Raw genomic sequence first — 20,812 nt, 5'->3', positions numbered from 1 at the left:
AGCACTAAGGACCTTGAAGTTGAATCATTTCCATTATGGGGCGCAATGATTCTTTATCAGAGAAAGATGAAAATGTTTGGTGACTAGATAGCCTCCAACTACTAGAGACCTCAGATCTGTGTCTTTCCTCCCTCCCTCCCTCCCTCCCTCCTTCCCTTCCTTCCTTTCTTTCTTCCCCTCCTTTCCTTCCTTCCTTCTCTTCTCTTCTTTTTTCTTTCTCTCTTCCTCCCTCCCTCCCTCTCTCTCTCTTTTTCTTCCTTCCTTCTCTTCTCCTTTTCTCTCTCTCTCCCTCTCTCCCCCTCCCTCTCTCTCTTTTTCTCTCCCTCTCTCTTTTCCCTTTCCTTCCTTCTTTCCTTCCATGAAGCTAGAGCATCTCAGGAGGCAGTAGACATATCTAACAGGCTGTATCGAGCCCAGGTTGAGCTGGGTCCTTGGCCCAGATGGCTGCCGATCATTTTCCCCGGACAGAACCTGTCAAGACAAAGTGTATGATTAGACAGTAACAGAAGTGCTTTCAAGGGGGGCAGTTGGGTAACTCAGTGGACTGAGAGCTGGGCCTAGAGACGGGAGGTCCTAGGTTCAAATCTGACCTCAGACTCTTCCCAGCTGTGTGACCCTGGGCAAGTCACTTAACCCCCATTGCCCACCCTTACCACTCTTCTGCCTTGGAACCAATACACAGTATTGATTCTAAGACAGAAGGTAAGAGTTAAAAAAAAAAAGAAATGCTTTCAAGGTAGAAATAAGGGGGGAAAAGGGGGAGCCCAGAGGTATACTCCAGGAGGATATAGAGGTAAGGGTCACACCTAGAGACTGCTGAACCAGGGCTATCCCTAGAGGCTACGGAGCCATGGATCATCTGTAGGAGCACCAGGGACCCACGGGATTCACAGGAATTTAGGAACCATCTAATGTGGTTATCTTGGGCTTCAGAGTCCAAAGCAGCCCATAAATGGGTGTGAGGCCTGGGCACTCAGCTGTGCCAAGGGAGATTGGTTTTCTGATGCAAATCACATGATGACTTCTCACCAACCCTAATAACATGACTATCCTGTTAAAAATTTGATTAAGCTTAATTGTCTTTATTAGGCTAAAGCAGATCATGACATCCGCACCGGCCCCTGCTCTCCAGGCCTGCTGCTGCCACCCCTTCAGTCTCATCTCCTGGGCTCCTAAGCTCTGACCAGCTAGCTAGGCTGGCTTGCCCAGAATGCTTCCTTAGACCCCAGGTATCCCCTCCCAACACTCACAAATCCAGGGACTCCCATCTCTTCCTCTTCTTAAGGTCTGCCTCCGTCCCTTGCCCTGAACCCTGGACTAGGCCTCGAATGTCATTCTGGATGGAGCAGGATGGGGAGGGGGAGTCAAAACCATGTCACATGAGGATAAGAAAGGAAATAGGGATATTTGGCTCGCAGAAGAGAAAGCTCAGGGTAGATTTAATCATTATCTTCAAAAGTCTGGGACTAGATTTAGTCTATGGGAAGACAAGAGTGAACCACGATCAATGGAAGGAGGGAATTTAGGAGGCAGATTTCAGCCTCCCTCTCTAAAAGAATGACCATTCCTTCTCTTAATTAAAGGAAAAACTTGCCAACTGTTAGAGCTGTGTAACTATAGAAAGGCTAACAGATGACAGAATGAGCTGCATGGTGATGGTAGCATTGCAGAAGAGGCTAGGTGATGCTCTGGAAGGGATGCTGCGGGGGGACATTCCTGCATGGGGTGGGAAGTGGATGACAGGACCACTACGATCCCTTTTAACTCAAACATTATGACGCCAAGATTCTGTGGCTCAAGATTTTGTGATTCTTAGGAATTGGGTTAAAAAAAAAAATGAAGCTTGGGGGCAGCTGGGTAGCTCAGTAGAATGAGAGCCAGGCCTAGAGATGGGAGGTCCTGGGTTCAAATCTGGTCTCAGACACTTCCTAGCTGTGTGACCCTGGGCAAGTCACTTAACCCCCATTGCCTAGCCCTTACTGCTTTTCTGCCTTGGAACCAATACATAGTATTGACTCCAAGATGGAAGGTAAAGGTTTAAAAAAAAAAATGAAGCCATGAGGACCTGAGAAGCGAAGAGGACGATGTGAGCTGGTTCCAAGAAATGAGCAGTATTTGGGGGATGGCAGAATACAGACCAGAAAATCCAAAAGCCCTTTATCAGGGCTTTATTTGCTCCATCACAGGAACAGGCGGGCAACTTGTGGAGATTTTAAGTCTCTGGCCCTCACCCACCGGTGGCACGTACCGTCTTCTCTGGAACTGCTGATCTATCTCTGCCAGGGACTGGCCTTTGGTTTCAGGGACAAATAAATAAATGAAACCGAGGCCAGCCACAGCCATCAGCCCATACAGCAGGAAGGTCCAGGACAAGCCAATGGCTCCTAAAGAGACAAAAGGGACGATGTGTGTAATGGCTTGTGGTCACAGGTCACAAGTAAGGTCGAGGAGCATGTGCTAGGCATGGTGGTCTGGTTCTTGTAAGAAGAAACAGAGCAGGAGCTGGTTCTTATTCTGTCTCCAGAGTTTGCCAAGGCCAATTCCCTTAAGGAGACAGTGTGATAAAGTGGAAAAAGCCTTAGTTCTACAGTCAGAGAACTTAGATTCAAATCTTATCCCTGACACCACTGCTGTGATATTAGGCAAATCACTTAACCCAGCTAGTCCTCAGGTTCCTTATCTGTAAAATGGGTGGGTGGGGGGACTAGATAGTTTCTGAGGACTCTTGCTGCTCTAGATCTAGAAACCTCTTCACCCCATCATAGGAGGAAACAATGGCCTCAGAAGGGGAAGAATAAGCTACACCTGCCTTTTAATCAACAAGCATAATATAGGCCATGTACTAGGTGAGGAAATGAGGCAACAAACACAAGGAATGAAACAATCCCTATTCATAAAGAGCTTGCATTTTATTGGGGGAGTCCTATGTATGTAAAAATAAAAAAGTATATATTATATATACACACATTTATTTTCTATATAAATAATAATACATAAATATAAATATACACACACAAGGTAGTTTAAATGGAAAGAGCCTTGGCCTAGAGAGCAGGGAACCTGGGTTCAAGTCCCAGCTCTGTCACTTAAGGATGACTGCAATTAAGTTAGAATGGCTGGAGGGGTGGGGAGTGGGGTGCTAGCAACTGGGTGGCTCAGTGGATTAAGAGCCAGGCCTAGAGATGGGAGGTCCTAGGTTTAAATCTGGCCTTAGACACTTCTTAGCTATGTGACCCTGGGCAAGTCACTTAACCCCCACTGCCTAGCCCTTACCACTTTTCTGCCTTGGAGCCAATACACAGTATTGATTCCAAGAAAGAAGGTAAGGGTTTAAAAAAAAAAAAGTTAGAACAGGTCTTGGAATCATCTAGTCCAACCCCTTCATTTCCCATGAGGCTCTGAAAACTTATATAGCATGTCCAGGGTATAATAGGTATAGGCTTTAAAAGTGTAAAAGCAGATTTTTGCAAGTATATTAGGGAAAGCCTGTGCTGGAAGTCATGGATATTCTGAATAGAATGCAGGGGGTAGGGAGGAGAGAGCTAAGCAGCAGACATTGCTGTTTTGTGAGGGGTTGGAGCAGAAGTGCAATCTGCAGTCCCTATTTGACCTGGGATCTTGGAGAGTGGTGAAGGTTGTAAAGGCTGAAGACATCATCCTGCAAGTCAACTCTGAGTAGGGAAGAGGCCTGTGTTCTGGTGGACAGTTTGCAGGCATATTTCCCTACCTGGTTACTTTGGATCATCGGCTGTGGAGAAGTTGGTTCCTGGTATTCTGAAGACATCTCTGGATCAATTGTGAGAACCCAAATCCAAGCCCTCTTCCTCAGGTCCTTAGCCAAGCTGTCAAACCTGGCAGAAGCTAGGTTGGCTAAGGAGATTACCCTTTTGACTGGGCAGTTAGACAGTTTTACCTCACCCCATCTCCTATCCTCTCAAAAAAACAATTAAACTGCTTCCCTGTGTGTTTTCTTTGTACCTTGAAGTTCCCATAGTGTGTGTATATATTATATACTCTGAGTTTATCCCTTGTTTAGATGGAGCAGGGTGACAGTTAAGCATAACTGTCAGTTCTGTCAACAGTCATTTCCCCTAACAGTTAAACCCAGTTTCCTTAACTTGTTAAGTCCCCACCTATTGTCCATTCCTGTCTCTTGCTCACCCTTCTGAACCCACATATAATATTTAAGTTACCTCCCCTGTTTTTCCCCATAAGAGTTTGGCACCCCAGATGGTGGGTTAACAGGGGGACAGGAAGTTCTCTCTTGGACAAACAGAGCCAGACTGGAAGTCAGAGGATTACAAGGGTAACAGAGTTTGGATTTGAACCAAGTTGTTCTGACTCCAAATCCAGTGTTCCCTCCCTCACACCAAGCTGTTATATGACCTTAGAATGTCCACTTAAGGACTCTGAATCTCAGTTTCTTCCTAGGTAAAATAGCAACAGGTACTTAGACCTAGTCCAGGGTCATTAAAGAATCGCAGCTTTTGGGCTAGATCTAGTTCATTCCCTTATTTTACAATTGAAGAAACTGAGGCTAAGAGGAATGAAGGGATTAGCCCAGAGTCACATAAATAGCAGGCAATAAAGACAGAATCCAAACACAGGTTCTCTGACTCAAAATCATGAAGATTTTTAAGATCTACTCCAGTCTATGGTTCTAAGTGACCTACATAAGGTCACACAGCGAATCTGTTGCAGTAGATTAGCTGATAAACATTTATCAAGTTTCTATTATGTGCTAGACCAGCGTTGGTGAAGACATGGCACATGTGCAGAGTCGGCACTTGGGGAGCTGCTCCGTTCCCCCTCTTCCCAGCACCCAAGGACATATTTTACATGCTCCATCTTTCTATCCAGTCACCCAAAGTGAGTGCTTTCTCCCTCAACTCTCTTCAGTAATGGGGCAGGCTCACAGAGAGCTTGAATTTGCTCTCTGGGAACTCAAACTCGGAAAAGATTTGCCAACAAGGTACTGGTAACTAAGCATTGGGGATACAAAGACAAAAGACAGTCCCTGCCCTTAAGGAGCTCATAATCTAATGGGGCAGACTACATACAAATCTAATGAGGCAGACTATATACAAACAACTATGTATAAATATATATATACACATAATATTTAAAATAATTTCTGCTATTTTATATATAATTATATATTATATAATTTTATATTTACAACAGTATAATATAAAATATATCCAATATGTAAAAATACATACAGGATAAACTGGAGATAATCTTAGAGGGAAAACACTATAATTATAAGGACTTGGAAAAGTGCTAGGCACTGAGCTAACTAAGCACTAGAGTAGCAAATACAGGCAAAAGACAATCCAGTCTAATGGAGGAGACAACATGCAAACAACTATGTATAAATGTTATATATAGGATAAATTGGGAAAAATCAACAGAGGGAAAGCACAGGAATTAAGGGTGCCCCAGAAAGCCTTTCTATAGAAGGTGGGATTTTAGCTGGGACCTGAAGAAAGCCAGGGAAGTCGGGAGGTGGAGAAGATGAGGGAGAATATGCAAGGCTGGGACTAGAGTCTAGGTCTCTTGATTCCAGTTAATAAATATTTGTTGAATTGAACTGAACTGAACTAACACTATACCAAACTTTTTCAATGATGGTTTCACAGAGGAGGTAGGATTTTATTCCTTTATCCCCAGCCCTCATTTCATACAATATGGACAAATACCTGTTGACAAACACCCACCCACCAATATGCCTGATATCCAGACTCCCTGACAGGGACAAAGCCTATGCTTGCCAGCCCACTATAGGTCGCTAAAGAGAGGTTTGACTTAAAGGCAATTGCTCACCAATCAGATCCAGGAAAGAGAGGCTGATCAGCAAGTTGGCAGCCCAGTTAAAACTGTTGCAGAAGGCGAATGCCCGACCTCGGATTTCAGCTGGATAGATTTCACTGAGGACCAGCCAAGTGACTAGGAGACAAATGGGACGGGAGAGGATACAGATCAAGCCAACCTTAAAAGACTAAACAGAACATGAGATTCAGGACTGATTCCCTCCTGAACTAAGTGGTAGATAAAAAGAGTCCTTGACTGGGGGAAAAGGATAAGGCAGCCCCACACTCAACAAGGTTAGAATCAGAATTCAGAGTACCCATCACCCACCCTAATAGATGATAAGGACCATGATCATAAGGTGAAGGAAAGAAAGGGAGGAGAAAACTATATAGTTAGGTGGAATTTCTAGCTGGAAAATAGAACATTGTGGCAACTTTTACCTAGAGATGAAGTACATAGTTACCTACCCAGGGTGATCTGGGGCACACAGGGCAAGTCCTCATATCTCCCCTTGCCTACCACTCCTGCTGCATCAAATTCCACAATTCATTATTTGTGGCATTTCTTTGGGCAGCTAGGTTATCACAATGAATAAAGCATTGGGCTTGGAGTCAAAAAGGACTGATTTCAAATCTAGCTTCAGACACTTGATAGCTGTATGACTTGGACAAGTCACTTAGCCTGTTTACCTCAAGATTCCTTAACTATGAAATGAGGATAATAAATGCACTCACCTCCCAGGGTTGTAGTGAGAATCAAATGAGATAATATTTGTAAAGCACTTAGCATAGTGCCTGGCATATAATAAGCATTATATAAATGCTAGCTATTAGCTTTCTGTTGTGTAAAGCTCTCTACATTGATCTGGGCATCTAATGACTTTGGTTCAAGCCTCAATTTCATGACGAACTCACTTTGTGACCCCAATCAAGTCACTTTCCCTCTAAGATTAATTTTTCTCTACCTATAAAATTAAAGTTAGACCCAATGATGTCTAAAGCCCTTCCCAGTCCAAAATCTATGATCTATGCTTAGGTCAAACATGCATTTCCATCTATAAAAGAGGGTTCATACTACAGGATCTGGGGAGGAATAGTCAAAACATGGAGAAATTTGTAATGGACAGCATTTAGTAATAGAATTAGAAAGGAGACACAGGACACAGAATGCTAGAGATAGAGGATACTTAGAACATAGACTATATAGTATTAGAGTTGAAAAAGTCCTTAGAAATTGAACACAGAACATAGAACATTAGAGCTAAATGGGCCTTTAGAACATAGGACACAGAACATGGAAGCTGGAAGGGCTCTTAGAATATAGAACATGGGATATTCTAGCTGTTAAAAAGATCTTAGAACAATAGAACACAAAATGTCAGAGCTCGAATGGATTTTAGAAGTCTCTTCCCCTCATCTGTAAGATGGGGAAACTGAGGCTCAGAAGGATGACTTGCCCAAGGTGACATGCCAAGTTAGAGGCATATAAGGGGTTCCAGAAACCAGTTTTCCTGACTCCCAGTAATATACTCTTTCTCCTAGTTCATGTGAAGTCTTCCTACTAACCAGGTATTTTCCTTATAGCCTAGAAAACAGATTTGCTCAAGATTACACAGTAAATAGCTGCCAGAGGTGGGATCAAAACCCAGTCCTCTCCTGATGCCATATTTAGTGCCCCTATCTAATAGTATAGCTACTTCCTAGATGAAGCTTTGCAGTGCCCTAATAACTAACCCAGGACTGAGGTAGTATGGTATGGCAGAAAATGTGTGAGAGCTGGAGTCAGAAGCCTTGGGTTCAAGTCCTACTTTCATGACAAGAAAAAAAAGATGAATAAAGAAGCAGACTCATCTTCAAAAACTAGAGGTTAATATGGTTCTATATTCAAAAGGAAGAGAGAGCCAACTATGCATAATAGAGCTCTATAGTTTCACATGTAATCTCCCTTTTCTGTTCTATTATGTGTATGGAAATGCCTACTTAAATTTTTTTATGTTAAGTACAGAATAAAAATATATTTTTAAAAATCCCACCTCTTTAACTTACTACCCAAGTGACCATTTAATCTCTTGGCCTAAGTTCCTCATTTGGAAAATGAAGAGGTTGGATTGGACAGCCTCTATGGTATCTCCTAGCTCTAAATGCATGATCCTTTTGGGGGACATTTGTAGTATCTCCTGGTCTAAGCATTCAGTGTTCACATGCTACCCAGATCCCCCTAGAAGGCATCACAAATTGGTGAAAAAAGTTATAGATTGGGGGAGGTTGGGTGGCTAAGTGGATTGAGAGCCAGGGCTAGAGACAGGAGGTCTTAGGTTCAAATCTAGCCTCGGACACTTCCTGGCTGTGTGACCCTGGGCAAGTCACTTGACCCCCAATGCCTAGCTCTTACTACTCTTCTGCCTTGGAACCAATCCACAATATTGATTCTAAGACAGAAGGTAAGGGTTTAAAAAAAAAAAAAAGGAGTTATAGATTCGGAGACAAGAGCCCGGGTTCAGATCCCCAGGTCTGTCACTTGATTACATGAAAGTATGGTCAAGTCACTCTACCTTTCTAAGATTCAATTTCTGTTTCTCCAAAATGGGTATAGTAATATTTGTACCATCTCACAAAGTTGTGAAGATAAGCTATTGTAAGTATGGCATTATATAAAAGTAAGGGGTGGCTGATACTGTTATTACCTGATTAATAGCTCACATTTTAATATATTAATATTGACTAATAATAACTCACATTTCTATTGGACTTTCTGGTTTATAAAAAAAACATTGTCCTCACAATCCTGTGAGTTTAGTGGTGATGATGACGATGATAATAGCTAACATTTTTATAGTGCTTTAAGTTTTGCAAAGTGATTTACATATATTATCTCATTTGCAATTATGTGGGTAGTGTAAGTCCTTTTATGCCCATTTTACAAAGGAAGGAAGTGACTTGCACCGCAGCCAGGATTCAGACCCAGGTTTCTTGATTCCAAGTCATTTAGTACTTTCTTCATTCCACTTTCAAATCTTTCCAAAGGAAAAAAAAAGACTTAGGGACTAAATGCTTTACTTAGCCAAAGAAATGATGAGTGGAATTTCACAATGTCTGATGCTGGGGAAAGATTTCCCAAAAGGAGAAAATTGGGGGTGCTTCTGCAAGCATGACAGATGAGAGGTCACCCACTCTACTTCTACATGAAGCTCATTTCAGTCACCACTAAATACTAGGATGGGTCCTGAGGTTTCCCTGAGGCTAGGAGTATAGCTAAAGGAAGATCTGGTTGCTTATACTTTACCTGGTCCAAATCCAAAAGAAAAGGCACTCACGAATGCCATCATGCAGAGTAAAGCAATCCAGTTTAAGACCCTGTGCCTGCTGGTCCAGGAGTTGGTAACCAGGTTACTGATGCCATGTGCCAGTGAGTCATGAGCTAGAGGAACAGCTCCCTGAACTCCTGAGGAATTAGCAACTGTCCCTTTGGCTCTGGCACCAGATGTGTCCATCTTCAGGGAAGTTAGTCCTGTGTTGGGATAGTCTGAGCTTCCTTGGTTCACACTGGCCCCTTGGAGAGGGGGTAGGCTGGGGTCTGCCTGGAAAGCAGGAAACCTGGAGGCAGAGGTTGTGTTGGATGGCTCAGCAGGCATGTGGCAGCCCTGAGTAGGGTCCATTGACACAGTAAAGCCAACTAGTCCAATGCCACTGACTGAGATGGCCATGACGGCGCAGCCAGCCATCAGTAGCACTCTCCTCCCAGCACGGTCCACCAGTCCCATAGCCACCAAGGTAGCAGCCACTTTCACCCCTCCGAGTCCCACAGAAGCCAGGGTAGCTGAAGAGCCCCCTCGAAAACCCACAGAATGGAAAATGGTGGATGCATAGCAGAGCACATTGGGTTGGCCAGTGAGCTGTTGGAAGAGCACAAGGCCCAGACCCACGGCTGTCCGACTCCGCATGTTGGCCTTGGCCCTAAAGAGGCTCAAGAAAGAATACCGTTTCTTCCTGCTGGAACTGGATGCGGCTTCTTCTGCTTCCTCAGGGCCCTGGAGCGGAATGAGGCCTTTTTGGGTGTCTGATTTAGCCTTGAATTGTGGAAACAGGCTTGCTGGGAGAAACATGAGGCTAAGGGACTGCATGAGGGCTGGGGCAGCTGCCCAGCCAAACATGTGCCGCCAGCCCTGCGCTGTGTCAGTAAGTGCATAGTTGAGAGCATAGGAGAGGAGGATACCCACGGTGATGCCCACTTCATACAGGGACACAAGCACGCCTCGATGCCGAGGTCCCACCAGTTCTGAGACGTAGATGCAGCAGGCCATAGAGGACAGAGAGATGGCAAAGCCCACCATGCCTCGGCCCATGGCCAGCCATGGCAGTGAGCCTGCCAGGCTTAGGCTCAGACTGCCAGCAAGCAGTATGGCATTGCTAAATAAGATGGCTTTCTTTCTCCCATACTGGTCAATGAGGAACCCTCCAACTAAGGAGGCCAGGAGAGCCCCAAGAAGCAGGGTCCCCACCAGAGCTTCCTGCTCAAAGCAGCTGAGCCCAAAGTCTAATTGCAACTGCAGCAGTGCTCCAGAGATAATGGCCAGCTCATAGCCAAAAGTCAGTCCTCCCAGCAAGGAGACCGAGGCACACAACAACAGGACTGGAGAGCACAGTTCTAAAAAGCAAAGAAGAAAACCATGAGTTCCTAGAGCTGCTTCAGTCTCTCATGGCCTAAGCAAGGGAAACAGATTGACTAGCTGCCTTCCTTCCCTCTCTCTTTCCTTTCCTCCTTCCCTCCTTCCTTCCTTCTCCCTTTCCTTCCTCCCTTCCTTCCCTCTCCCTTTCTTTCCCTCTCCCTTTCCTTCCTTTCTTTGTAACAAGTCTAAGCCTGAAGGGCAAAGGGTAGGCAATTGGAGTTAAGTGAGATGCCCCAAGTCACACAACTGGGAGGTATGTGAAGTCACATTTGAACTCAGGTGCTCCAGGCCTGAAGCTCATCCACTGAGTTACCTAGCTACCCTGGAGGTGATATTTCTTTCTTTCTTTAAGTTTATTTAATTAATTAATTTAGAATATTTCTCCATGGTTACATGAATCATGTTCTTTCCCTTCCTTCCTCCCCTCCACCCCCCCATAGCCAACACACAATTCCACTTGTCTTGATCAATGACACATGTAAAACAATTCCACTGGGTTTTACATGTGTCATTGATCAAGCCTTATTTCCATATTATTAATATTTGTACTAGGGTGATCTTTTAGAGTCTACATTCCCAATCATATCCCCATCAGCCCATGTGATCAAGCAGTTGTTTTTCTTTTGTGTTTCTGCTCCCACACTTCTTTCTCTGGATGTGGATAGTTTTCTTTTTCATAAGTCCCTCAGAACTTTCCTGGGTCATTGCATTGCTGCTAGTACAGAAGTCCATTACATTCTATTGTACCACAGTGTATCCGTCTCTGTGTACAATGTTCTCCTGGTTCTTCTCCTTTCACTCTGCATCAATTCCTGGAGGTCATTCCAATTCAAATAGGATTCCTCCAGTTCATTATTCCTTTCAGCACAATAATATTCCAGAGGTGATATTTCTTAATGAAGCTCCTGATTTTATAGTTCATGGAGAGCTCAAACTTCATGAATCAGAATTCTCATGGAATGGGCACTTCTGTATACTAGAATTTTTGGTTAACTGATATAAATAATTCAATCACTTCTGCCTGAAGTTTGTTGAGAATCTTGCTAAAATGTGCCTTTTTCTACCTCAGTAAATAGAGTAAGCTTAATATAACTAAAGCAGGTAGATGGTGCAGTGGATAGATTGAGTACCTGGCTTGGAATCAGGAAGACTTCAGGTTAAATCTGACCTAAGGCTCTTACTAGTTGTGTGTCCCTGGGCAAGTCACTTCACTCTGCCTCAACTTCTGTATCTGTACAATGAACTGGAGAATGAAATGGCAAACCACTCCAGAATCTTTGCCAAGAAAACCTCAAATGGGGTCACAAAAAATCAGATGGGACTGAAACAATTGACCAATAAGAACTTAACTGAACCTATCTCTCATGAAAGAGGATCTCCTGAAGTCCTGAAGTGATCACTCTCTTTATCAGTGTTCACTGCCCAAAGCTGTAGACATAGTGAATGAATACTGTAGTTGACATCATTGAGGCTGCACCAAGATTTTTATAATCAAGGAAAATAAGGTCTAGAAAGAAAAAAAGACTTTCCCAAAGTCATACAAATGGAAAATTGAAAAATTAAAACCCACAGGCTGAGTTCAGACCATTCCTTGTGACCTAAGTGGCATAGTGATAGGCTTGGAGATTATATTTGTTCTCCTATTAGACAACTAGGTAGAAAACCCCAAACCTAGAGTCAGGAAGACCTGAGCTCAAATACAGCCTTGGACTCTTACTAGCTGTGTGACCCTAGATGAGTCACTTAAACTCCATTTGCTTATGTCCTCATCTGTAAAATGGGGATAATAACACCTACATCACGAGTTTATTGTGAGGATCAAATGATATAACATATGTAACATGCTTTGCAAATCTTAAAAGGTTGCTATTCTTTTAATAAATCACTGGTTTTTAAAAAGTAAATGCATATATTTACTTGCCATTTTCTTCTTTCTCATGGTGTGTCACCTTTCTAATAACAGGAATCTAACAGTTATGATCAAAGGTTTACTACATTTTTAAAATCACTGGTCCTTCTTCCTTAGTCCTCAGTTGAGGAAGAACATGTCTCTCCATGTGCAGAAGGGTCACACACACACACACACACACACACACACACACACACACAAACTCTCTCTGTCCCTCCCTCCCTCTGTCTCTCTGTCTCTGTCTGTCTGTCTCTCTCTCTCACCCGTCACCATCCTTCAGGACTTCATCACCTCTTGCTCAGATTATTGCAATCACCTCCTAAAAGGTTTCTCTGCTTCCAGTCTCTACTTTCTCCAAACTTTCTAACCTACACAACAACCAAAATAATTTCCCAAAGTCCTGACCCTTAAATAACTCCTCTGCCTCCCTCACTCTTAGTTTCTCCATCTCCTTCTCTCTCTCCCCTACATTTCCAGTCTCATTTCATACTACTCTCCTTTCTGACCTCTACATTCCAGTTAAACAGAACTGCTAGCTGCTTCCCAAATTCAATCTGCCAACTTCCCCCTGAAGGCATTCATGCAAGCTATTTCCTCTGCCTGCAGTACTCTCCTTCCTTATCCCTGGTCTCAAAATGAAGGCGTCTCTTCAAGACTGTGCTTGGGCACCTCCTCCATGAACTCCAGTCAATTTCCCTTCTCCTACTATTTATTTGGGTATATCTGTAACCACTTTCATCATTATCTATCCCCTCCCAGAGGGCAAGGGCTAGTTTATTTTTGTCTTTGTCTGTCTACCATCCAGCAGGGTACCTGGGACCTTGTAAACATATTAGAGCTTTTGAATGGAGTTGAATTCCAGCTCCTTTTTTTCTTTTTTTTTAAATTTTGGATATTTTCCCATAGTTACATGTTTCATGTTCTCTCCCTCTCCCCCAACCCTCCCCCAGCCAACGCACAATTCCACTGGGTTTTACATGTATCATCGATCAAGGCCTAATTCCATATTATTGATAGTTGGACTAGAGTTATCGTTTAGTGTCTACATCCCCAATAATATCCCCATCTGCCCATGTGTTCAAGCAGTTGTTTTTCTTCTGTGTTTCTCTTCCCACAGTTCTTCCTCTGAATGTGGCTAGTTTTCTCATAAGTCCCTCAGCCTTGCTCTAGATTCTTGCATGGCTGCTAGTAGAGAAGTCTGTTATGTTTGATTGTACCACAGTGTTGAATTCCAGCTCTTGCATCATCTATTCAAACAGAGATCTGACATTCTATGTTTTAATGTTCTAGCTCATAAACGATAAGCTTGTGTTCTAATTCCTCTCTAGTGCTAACAGGCTATATTCCCAAGCCCTAGCTCCAGCATTCCATGTGAGCAGGTCCCTTTTGGCTCTCCTATTCCATGTTCTAAGGTCCTTCCAGCTTGGGCATCGAATGTTCTATGTTTCTGGCTCTCATATTCTATGTTTCCGAATCCCCTCCAGCTTAGACATTTTCTTATTCTTTTTCCTGGTCACGAATGGCTAAAGTGAGAGCACAAAGTATCCAACTTCCTGGCTCTTTGGGCCAAAGGGAAAGAATAAGTCAACATAATGTTGACTGTAAATACAGAAAACTCACTACAGGGAAGTCCTGTGATCTCCCAAGCAGGCCTTTCTTGCTCTCTGCTGGTGGCCCAAACTGTACTACAAAGTACTTTATAGACATGATTTCACCGCAAGTCTGTGGGATAGAAGCAAATATCCCCATTGTATGAGAAAATTGAGCCTGAGAGAGATGAGGCAATTTTGCTCAGGGTCTCAAAACTAATAAGTATCTGAGATATGATTCTCACTCGGGTCTCCTTTACAAGTCCAGAGTTCTAGCCACCAAGAGAAATAACCACTCTCTTTCTGAGAAGGGATACATGACTAAAGGAGCAAAGAATGGCCCTGGGAAAGCCCTTTACCTGTTGAGAAGCAGCTATTCCAAGCTACCAGCTATGACTACAGCACCGGCAGCTTTGCCTTTGGAGAGTTCAGGGCTAGACCGACCACACTGGCCACCCCAAAAACCCAGATACTCCACATTCTCTGATTCGAAATCCAGGCTTCTGCTACTTCCAATCGGTGACCTCCTAACTTCTCTAAACCTTCATTTCTCTTCTTGAGCATATGAGAAGCTAGAGGAACACCCAAACTTTTCATCTTTGCTCCTGGAGAGGCTGAGGTGGGTAGATCTCTTGAGTTGGGGAGTTCCAAGCTATGGTTTAGCTGCAAAAGAACTAAAGCTGACTGGGTGTCTGCTGTAAGTCTGGCGTGCTCTGGTCTCAAAAAATAAAAAGAAAATTTTAAAAAGGAATAAGGAATTTGGATCAGATGAACTCTGAGTCCCCTGGTCCTAAAGTGGTGTAAGGGAAAGAGCCCTGGACCCGAGGCAGGAGGAACCTGGGTTCAGACCGCGGCTCTCCCTGTGGGACTCTGGAGTCACATCATCACCTCCCCTTGGAGGTCTGCTTCCCCATCTTTGCAATGAAGATGAGGGAGTTGTGGAGGTCAGGGGGCTGCCTTGGGGTCCAGAAGACCGGTTCCAGGCAGAAAGTCGGGGAAATTCCCTTACAGGGAAACTATGGTTTGGAATGGAGAGAGGGACAGAGAGAGAGAGAAGAGGATGAGATGGGGATTCTTAAGTGGTTTGGGGAGGCCCCTCCTTGGGGAGGTTTGGGGAGAATGTGGACTAGAGTCTGAGCGTTTTAAAGGCCGGTCAGTGGGGCGGGGGAACGTTCACATCCAGGAAATCCCAGGCCAAACGGAGTATTTAGGGTAACTACCTCTCAGAGTTGTTTGGAGAAGAGTACTTCTGTAAACCTTCATGTGCTACGACTAGGACAAAATCGGACACTTGGAAAGCCAGGGCTTATCTCCAGGGGTGGGAGCTGGGGCGGAGGAGGAAGTGAGTGGATGGGAAGCGGGGAAAGGAAAATAGGGAGAAAGGGAAGGGGGTGGAGCCCAAAAGGGAAAGGAGGGAAGCAGGAGAGGAGGGCCCTGGAGCGCACAGTTTGGGAGGAGGGCTGGGAATTGGGGGCACGGCTTGATGAGGATTCCCAGGAGTTGGCAAAAGCCCAGAAGAGAGAAGAGTGGTGGTGCCTCTCGCCCCGAGGGCCGCCTCTTACTTACCCATGGCTAGCCGGGCTCGGACGCGCAGGGAGACCCGACTCGGTCGGGGAAAGTGGAGAGAGCGGAGCGCATCCCTAGGGGCGGCCCTGCCGCCGCACAGTAAACTTTCCGCGGACCTCCTCCAAGCTTGAACCCCGGCGGCGCCCGCGCCACGTCGGCCAGCCCCCGCCCCAGCCCTGGCCCCCAAGCCGCTGGGAGAGGAGGGGCCGAGGGAGGGGGCAATATACCCGGGCCCGCCCCTGCCCAACTAGCCCAATCCCCGAGCCTCACATTGGTCGGACGCGAAGCTCTCCGCTCCGCATCTCTGACCGTGAGGACCCGTGCTTTAACTAAGGAACGCCAAGAGCCCTAATCCCGGTTCTGCTAGCAGCGCAGGTGGTAAGACCTCGATCGAGTCTCTTTCCCTCCGTGAGGCCGTTTCCTCATCTGTCAATGGAAGGCATTGGAATAGAGGTGCCCCTTACGGAAACTTCTAGCTCTCCATCCAATGACCCATTTTCTTTTGCCCCCGAACTCTAGCGGGCCGGGCTCCAGGGCAGAACGCCTGAGGGCCCGCGTTGGCACCCAGCGGGACCCGCAGCTGCAACCAGCAGGATTCACTCATCTGGAACCTGACCAACCTGCCACAGTTCCGGCTCCCTGAAGGCTCGGGAATGCTGGACAGGCACTTCCCGCCCTTAGGGAAGAGAAACGGATAAGAAAACATAGAACACTAAAATCCAAACAAGCTTGGTGCTCTTGTGCCCCAGGCCCAAACTGTTCCTCCAAGCACAGACACCTCTGCCAAGGCGTGAGCCTGGATGGAAAGGAAAGCCCGTCCTGCCTTCCCCCGCTCCAGCGGGACTTGAAAAGCACTTGTCCAATGCCCTCCTTTAAGGGATGATAATAAAAACCTCTTTGCCAGTTGAATTATCAAGAATTATCTTGAGGCTCACATGGTTTTTCTAGAATCTCTAAATTTATTTTGACTTGTTCTTTTTAATCCATACCTTCCATCTTAGAACCTGTACTATGCGTATTGGTTCTAAGGCAGAAGAGAGGTAAGAGCTAGGCAATGGGGATTAAATGACTTGCCCCGGGTCACACGGCTAGGAAGTAAATTCAAATTTGAACCCAGGACCTCTGGTCTCTAGGTCTGGCTCTCCATCCACTGAGCTATCCAGCTGCCCCCAGTTTATTTTAACTTTTGAATGAAATACTCAGCAGAGTCAGCAAGGCTATCATGCAATAGAGAGGAGCCTTGGGTTCTGGCTCTGACTCCTGCACCAGCTGTATGACTTTTAGGCATTCTTTCCTCTTTCTGGATTCAGTTTCTTCCCCTGTAAGTCCTTTGTAGAACTAGAAGTTCTAGATCTGGAAGTAATTTAGTAGCCCCAAGGATCTGCAATATTTATTGAACATTTATTATAAACCTAAAGAGTGGCAGAGGCAGGAAAACCTAAAGTAAAATCCAGCTTCAGATACTTACTAGTTGTGTGCCCCCTCAGGAAAGTCACTTAATCTTGTTTGCCCCAGTTTCCTCATCCATAAAATAAGCTGGAGAAGGAAATGGCAAACTGCTCTCATTAACCTAGCCAACAAAACCCTAAATGGGTCATGAAAAGCCGACACACCTGAATAACAACAATTATATATGCTAAACACTGTGTTAGGTGCTAGGGAAAAAAGAAAAAAAATCCTTTAGATTCTATCAGGGAACTCAACTCCCTTATTTTGTGAAAGAGAATACTAAGCCCTAAAGGTTACAGAACTTGACCAAGGTCATGCCAGCTTGGTAAGTGGCACAGCAAGGTTTGAAACCTGGTAGGATATCTTCAAATCCACTGTTCTTTACACTGGGTTGGACTAAGGCTGACTTTATTTACAACTTTGACTCAATAAAAAACTGTACTACCTTCTATGTGGTACACCAGAAAGAGTCCTGAATTTGGAGTCAGAGGAGCAGGGCTCAAATTGCAGCTCCTGCCACATGCTGCCTGGGCATACTTTACTTCTCTGGTCCTCAATTTCCTTATTGGCAAAATGAAGGAATAGCCTTGAAAGACCCCTCTAGCACAAAATCCATGATTTGCATAAGGGAACAGTTTGGAGGCTACAGTAAAAATGGAGCCCCTACTTGTTGTTTCAAATAAACCATTGACTCCTTCCAGTGTCCTGTTTGTCATTCTGATTAGGCTGGGGACTTGCTATCCCCACTGGAACTCCCCAAGTCACCAAAGGGGTATAGCTTCCTAAAGGAAAGAAATAAGAGAATGAGAAGGAAACTAGCACTCATTAAACACCTGCTATGTGCCAGGCACATAGTAAATGCTAAGTCCTTTTAAAAAATATGATCTTCCATGACACACGTTAAAACCAGTAGAAATTCGTGTTGGCTATTGGGGGGGGGAGAAGAGGGGGATGAAGGGGAAAGTAAGAGCAGGAATCATGTAACCATGGAAATTTTTTCTTAAAAAATAAAATATTTAAATCTTAAATATATATATATATGATCTTCCAGAACAGTTCTGAGGGACTGATGACAAAGAATGCTATCTACTTCCAGAGAAAGAACTGTTGGAGTTTGTAATACAAATCAAAGCATACGATTTTTCATTATAGTTTATGTTTTTATTTGGGGGTTTTGGTTTTATATGAGTATTCTCTTACAACAATTAATAATATGGAAATATGTTTTGCATGATATACATGGATAACCCGGATCAAATTGCTTACCATCTCTAGGAATGGGGAGGGAGACAATTTGGATCGTATAACTTCAGAAAAAACATATAAAAATAGTTATTATATGTAACCGAGAAAATAAAATATCTTTAAAAAGATAAAATTAAAATATGATATTATTTGATCCTCAATACAGCCCTACAAGGTAGGTTCTATAATAATTTCCATCATAATGCTGAGGAAATTGAGGCAAAGTTTAAGTAATTTGCTTAGGATTCCAAAGCTAGTTGTCAGAGGTTGGATTTGAACTCAGGTCTTTATGAATCCAGTTCCACTGCTTTATTGACTTCACCACTGAGTACCAGCTAGAGAAGCAAAAATCAGTTTATCCAGAAAAGTAAAGATGGCAGACTCCTTATATTCTGTAAAGAACACATGATATAATGGAGAGAGAACTGAGCTGTGAGTCAAGAAACCTAGATTGTGGGGCAGCTGGGTAGCTCAGTGGATTGAGAGTCAGACCTAGGTTCAGATCCAGCCTCAGACACTTCCCAGCTATGTGACCCTGGGCAAGTCATTTGACCCTCATTGCCCACCCTTACCACTCTTCCACCTAGGAGCCAATACACAGAAGTTAAGGGTTAAAAAAAAAAAAAAGGCAATTTGATGTTTCAATAATTCTTCAAAGGCAGATCAATCAGTTGTCTAAAAAAAAAAAAAAAAGAAACCTAGATTGTAGTCTCAGCCACTAACTCAATGTGTGACTTTGGACAGGCCATCCTCCCTCCTTGAGCATCAGGTTTCCTTCTCTGTAAAAACAGAGGTTTCAATTAGGTTATTTCTAAGACCCTTTTCTAGCTCTGACATTTTAAGTTCTATCCTCCAAGATTTTTAGTGCTAAAGTTTTATGTACTAGAATTCCTTCCCAGTTAATAATCATTCACCCATAGAGTACTGTAATGATTAAAGTAAAAGCTGTAAATGACTTTAGAGAGGCCAAGGGGAAAGACAGGGATTACAGAGCCCTGGATGTCAGTGGAGCTCTAGCCTCTCTTTGGTCTGCAGAGAACACAGCAGTCTCCCTTGTCCAATCACTACAGAGCACTAAGGAAACTAGTTCCTTAGCAGTCACACACAGAGCCGTTGATGCCTTGCGATATTGGTGTTATTGATCCTGAATAACTACCTCTGTCTGAACTGACTACGATTTGACACGAAAGCTAGGGCTTCAGATTCAAGGACTGAAACTGAATGTCCCCAGGTTTCACTTTCACCAGACTCTCCTATGATAGCCCCTTCCCCACCTTGACTCTGACCAGCACACTGAAGGTCAGTAAATGTTGTTGTTGATAAAAGGATTTCATATAAAGGTGAGCTAGTAAGGTAGAAAGTAATCAGGGAAGACAGGGACTAGGGAAGAGGATGCAGGAGCTTCTAATCTATTTCCAGATTTAATTCAAAAGTAATATAGTTCTGTTCACATTGAAATGTAACCTTCAGAATGTTTGGGCAGGGCCAGCAGGCCCATGGAGCAGCTCTGTTTGTTGGTTTGATCAGATTACAGCTTGATCATAAGGTGATATTTGGTTGATCTTCTGCAAATAGGATGACTTGTAATGAGTTGAAAGATGGTATTGATTGTCAATAGGAGCATAAGCTGAGGTTACTGTCCTTATGGAGCGACAGCTAGTCCCTGGCCTGTGAAACCTAGTGGAGAAGAGAAGGCTATATCTACCCAGACCTCCCCTCTAACTCCGACTGAGTCCCAGAGGGTTGGGCTCATCTCCTTTTATAGGGTAATTTCAACAGTCAATTGGTCTCATGCCCTGTATGCCAACCCAGGAACATTCTAGCATTCTGAGCTCTCAACTGGCAACTCCTGCCCCAATGTGGCTTCTTGCAAATCTGTCCAAATCTTACATTACAGTACCCAGTTCTAGTAGGCATAGACAATCTTTACTCTAAGATCCATCTGACTCAGAGATTAAGTCGATTCATGATTAGTGTGAACCATTCATGATTCACTTAGTTTGACTCTTTTGAAACATCTGCATTTTCTTGGATGAGGAAGCTCCCTCTATCAACACAGATCACAACTCTTCTACTCTTTGGATGATAGGTGACTTGTCCGAGTTTCCCATGAAGGATCTATTCAGTGCGAGGAAGGCCTTCTTCCTCTTTCAAATTCCTTTGGTCACCTGACAGCACCAATGGCCATTCATGTTATTTCTGTTTTCACTCATTCTCACTACTTGCCAGCCTACTGCCTCATACCTATACTTCAAAATGGCCTTTATACCACTTCTAGTACACGGGGCACCATTAATATATTTTGTATCCTTAGAACCTTGATAGCAGTATTGATTGATGGATTGATTGGCATTCACTAAATATTAGTTGGTTGCTGTTTTTACATTGGGAAGATTTCTCTAAGACAAGTATAGCATTACCAGAGGTTTTATTGCATCCTTGCTCCTTCCTTTCAATTATTCCCAGACACCTTTTCAATCTGATTCACTTCAATGCTATAAGAATTAAGCACTTTCTTTGTAGAAGGCACTGTGCTAGGTGCAGGACTAACATGATAGAAATAGCCCATGTTGT

General features: G+C 44.0%; 1 protein-coding gene across 1 annotated transcript; it reads right to left on the bottom strand.

Annotated features, from left to right (window-relative positions):
* Positions 1-293: 293 nt before the first annotated feature.
* SLC2A10 (solute carrier family 2 member 10) lies at positions 294-15,668 on the bottom strand. Its single transcript, XM_044661100.1, has 5 exons — positions 15,545-15,668; positions 9,097-10,458; positions 5,827-5,949; positions 2,249-2,384; positions 294-471 (listed from the first exon to the last, which is right to left on the bottom strand). The coding sequence occupies exons 1-5, from the start codon at positions 15,546-15,548 to the stop codon at positions 375-377; spliced, it is 1,722 nt and encodes a 573-aa protein (XP_044517035.1). The 5' UTR covers positions 15,549-15,668; the 3' UTR covers positions 294-374.
* Between the last annotated feature and the right edge of the window lie 5,144 nt (positions 15,669-20,812).

Source organism: Gracilinanus agilis, chromosome 2, assembly GCF_016433145.1.
Source record: "Gracilinanus agilis isolate LMUSP501 chromosome 2, AgileGrace, whole genome shotgun sequence".
In the NCBI taxonomy this organism is placed as follows: Eukaryota; Metazoa; Chordata; class Mammalia; order Didelphimorphia; family Didelphidae; genus Gracilinanus; species Gracilinanus agilis.
Note: the sequence above shows the minus strand (reverse complement) of the source record. Positions and strands in the feature narration are given on the sequence as shown.